Here is a 4,210-nt window from a genome sequence, read left to right on the forward strand (position 1 = left end):
TAACCGTGTCAGGGATAATTACCCCTGGACAGTCCAAATTAGTTTTGCATAATCGCTCAGAACCATATGAATTAACTTATAATATTGCAAAGTGTTGGGAGAATAACAAAAGCAGGATCGTTTTAATTAGTGAATCAGGGTCAAACGAACAGACTGTTCTGCAAATCTTCCAAACTTCACACTTTTTGAACGTAATTCCAAGGCGAAGGCTGATTTGGAAGACATTTACTCAGGAGCTATTGTTATTGCCACAATTAAGAGTGCAGTCAACCACTTTAGAGGAAAAAATAAAAATATATGCACTTCATACATACACATACTGCATATACATACACACGGACATATAAAATGAGCCGGGGGTTGCCACCTCAGTGAGGGGACTGGCTCAGTTTTATTGCCTTGTAGGTATTCACGATGTGAGATGCTCGCAATTCCCTTGCTGAAAGGATGGACTGTTTCATCCTGCTCCTGATTTCCTGCTGCATGCAAACGTCCTTGCAGACCTTTGCTGGATTTACCTTCGAATATACCATTTTCAGGCACTCAAATGGGATAAGCCGTTTGGAGGCAAAGAAGGGTGTTAGGTTTTAGTCAGCAATCAGCTGGGAAGGCCCGCGAAAAATACTCCAGGAATAAAGCAGCAATATTGTTCAGATAGGTGAACAAATTACACGGGTTTAAGTGGCGAAGCTCTTAGGCTAACCAGATAAAGTGGTCAGGCAACTTTCCACTCTGAAAACGTTACTGGAAACCGATGAAATGCTGTGAACGCTCTCAGTGTATTCAGTGAACTCTGTCCTGCTGGTCCATGAATGCTTTTTTTTAAAGATAATACAACAACTTAGGGTTTGTTTTTTTTTTTGTCTTCTTTCCTATTCACGATTAAAAATGTGATAAATCAGGTTTTTGGCTCTGAATAACAATGGCTTGATTTAGATTTCCTAGTAAATCTATTCAAAAGTGAAACAAAGACAGCCTTTAGAGGATACCTTACACCTCACCTGGACCAGGCACATAAGGGCAATTCAGATAAAAATCTTGTTAGCAATTCAACAAGAAATAGAGGATTTTCTCTTTTCCCTGCTTCAGGCTTTATTTAAACTCATTGTTCAAAAATGAACAGAGTGGTAGTTGGAATCTAATTTACAGATATAGTTTAGACGTCTAACTTTAAATTAGAAGATCACACAAGAAAACCATTTACACGTAAATGTTAAAACCATTACTTAATCTTTTTTTTTCACTTTATATTACATAAAGCCAAAATGAAACTAAATACATGTTAGCCAGCTTCATTCACAAACATTAGTCAAAATATACACATTACAAAAGTAAACCAAAAAAAGAACTCTAAACTGATGAAGGATTTTTTTTCTCTAAACTTTGTTTTTCTTTTTTTTTTTTAAACGCCATTTGCAATTGAATTGCAGTCGCTCTAAAATAAGCTAAACAGGTAGAGTACTCCAAAACACATATGAAACACTTCATGTTGGTGGGGGAGACAGGCTTTCTTTTAAATGAGAATACTCTTCTGTCAAAGCAAAGCTCTGTTTCAGTTCAGCTAAATAATAAATAGATAATTATCACTCAGACAAAAAAGTCTGATTTAACCTTAGATAATATTGCGATCCTTGAGCAGTCTCACAATATTTTTATTCCTTTTGAAAGGCATTCCTTTTTTTTTCTTTTTTTTTCAGGTTAAAACTGAATCGACCGTGGGCGAAGTAACTAACAGAGTTTTCCATCCGAGACCTAACATTTCCACAGAGATATACAAATTTACAGTCTGAGGGTGAGACTTAATTAGTGGAGGGGGGGGGAGGGAGGGAGGGAGGGGAACACACGGGGTCCGAGTCACGCTTCTTATCCTATGGAAATCATGACCCGCGCCTGTCAGCATCCCGTAGCAGCGGAGGGCAGAAACTCACGCGGGACAAGGCGCGGAGCGGGACGGGCAGCATCCCACACCGCCGACATCTTTCTTTGCATGGATCCCACGAGGGGATACAAACCAAGGACAGAGCGACCCTACCCTTTCCCGGGGCCGCACCTGGCCCTGCCCTGCCGAGCCGGGGCCTCACTACCCCCAGCCACCCCCGTCTCTCCTCTCGGTGGCGGGGGTGCTACAGCGGGGCTGTTCTGAGTCCAGCATCGCGCGGGGTGCGAGGAGCGAGGGAGGGGAAAGCCGGAGCCGGCGGACGGGCGTTACCCGCCGTGTCTGTCCCGAACACACACTTTAGGGGGCAGGACGGATGGGTTACTTTTTTTTTCTCCTTCTTTTTTTTTTTTTTTCTTTCCTCTTTTTTTCCTCTTCTGTTTCAGCTGGGCTATCTGCACAGACCGCATGCAACACACATAAGCTCTACCCGAGGCAGCGGGCGGGGGACGTGCAACAGGTCGGCCACCGCCCCGGCGCTCCCCCCATCGCCTGCTCCGGTCACCCTCCGCGGCCCCGGCGGCGCCTCGCCCCGCTCCCCGTGCGCACGTATGCGCCGGCACCCATCCAGCCGGGCGCCGGAGCTCTGCGCGGGCATCCCTCGACCACGGGTCATAGGGCCGCGGCGTAGGCTGCGGGATAAGGGTCCAGCTGGGGCTTGCCCATGCCCGGCAGGAGGATGTAGGCCAGCGGCGGCTGCAGCCCCGGGCCGGGCCAGGCGCTGCAGTTGCAGGGGATCATGTAGCCCGGGTTACCGGGCGACGGGTGCGAGTGCGTGTGCCCCCCGGCGGCGGCTGCGGCGGCGGCGGCGGCAGCGGCGGCTCCGTGGAAGGCACCCGCCCCGCCGGCGCCGGGGTAGCCCAACGAGGAAGCGTAGGGCAACCCGGAGCCCGAGGAAGAGGAGGAGGATGAGATCTCGGCCATTTTGGAGCCCAGGTCCAGCAAGGAGTAGGGGCTGCTGGCGGCCGCGGCGGCGGCGGCTGCGGCCGCGGCGGCGGCCGACTGGGGGAAGAAGACGCGGGCGGCGGCAGCGGCAGCGGCGGCTGCCGCCTTCTCCGGGTTGGCCAGGAGCGACTCGGGCACCAGCCCGCCGGCCGCGCCGCCGTGCAGCCCGCCCGCCTTCAGCCCGTGCGGGTGCTCGTGGTCCGCCACGCCGCCCAGCCCGTAGGGCACGGGGAAGGCGAACTTGTCCTTCTTGAGCAGCGTCTTGGGCTTCCGCCGCGGCCGGTACTTGTAGTCGGGGTGCTCCTTCATGTGCATGGCCCGCAGCCGCTTGGCTTCGTCGATGAAGGGCCGCTTCTCCGACTCGGTCAGCAGCTTCCACTCGGCGCCCAGACGCTTGCTGATCTCCGAGTTGTGCATCTTGGGGTTCTCCTGGGCCATCTTCCGTCGCTGCGCCCGCGACCACACCATGAAGGCGTTCATCGGCCTCTTGACGTGATCCACCGGCTTGGACATGGTGTCCCCCCGCCGCCCCGGCGAGCCGCCGCCCGCCCCGCACTGGCGGCCGCCTCCTCCGGGATCGTCTCCCGCCTCCTCCTCGCCCCCGCCGCGGTCCGCTCCTCCAAAAGCAAACTCGGCGGGTGCCCAGGCGCGGCGGCACCGACTCCCGCGGGTGCGGGGCGGCGGTACCCGGTGGCCCCGCTCCGGGCGCGGGGCGCTGCCGAGAGGCGGCGGCGCCTCCCCGTCAGGGCGCTGCGGCGGGCGGCTCGGGCGGGACGGCCTCCGTTCCCCGCCTGGGCCTCGGAGCCTCTGTCCGCGCCGCCGATCTCCGGTCCAGGGCTCTTCTTCGGAACACCCCGGAGGCGACAGTAGCCGGAGTCCAGACGGGACTGCAGAGAAGTCTCGACGGCGAGGGCGGGATCCGGCGGCAGGCGAGCGGAGCGGGGCGTGAGGGTCCTCGTTTCACTGCGGACGCGATGCTCCTCAGCGGTCTCCGGTGCGGCGGCAAGCCCTGGACGGAGCGGCGGTCAGAGCCCGCCCGGTGCCATCGCCGCCCGCGGAGCTCGGAGGGCAGCCCGCCGCGGCGCGTTGCGGGGTCGGGTGGGACGGGGTCCGCGGCGGCTCGGGCGCTGCGGCTCGGGCCCCAGGGGGCGCGGGCCGCCCCGCTCACAGCCACCCCGCTGCGCCCGGGGGGGCGCGGCGAGCAGCCCGCTTCTCGCACATACTCGCCGGGCGCCGTTCGCAAGCGGCCGCCGGGCGCCGCGGGCCTCCTGGTTCGCGCCGCCGGACAAACTTCGCCAAGTTTCGGCGGGATACGGGGCGCTCCGCTTG

The 4,210-nt window shown here is 56.8% G+C and overlaps 1 protein-coding gene across 1 annotated transcript in view; it reads right to left on the reverse strand.

Moving 5' to 3' along the window:
* Positions 1-3,395, reverse strand: part of SOX21 (SRY-box transcription factor 21) — a 5,382-nt gene extending 1,987 nt beyond the window's left edge. Inside the window, exon 1 of the mRNA XM_048295781.1 lies at positions 1-3,395. This exon is cut by the window's left edge and continues 1,987 nt beyond it. Coding sequence (XP_048151738.1) covers positions 2,549-3,394 — 846 coding nt within the window. The 5' untranslated portion in view covers position 3,395 and the 3' untranslated portion in view covers positions 1-2,548.
* Between the last annotated feature and the right edge of the window lie 815 nt (positions 3,396-4,210).

Source organism: Corvus hawaiiensis, chromosome 2 (genome assembly GCF_020740725.1).
Source record: "Corvus hawaiiensis isolate bCorHaw1 chromosome 2, bCorHaw1.pri.cur, whole genome shotgun sequence".
In the NCBI taxonomy this organism is placed as follows: domain Eukaryota; kingdom Metazoa; phylum Chordata; class Aves; order Passeriformes; family Corvidae; genus Corvus; species Corvus hawaiiensis.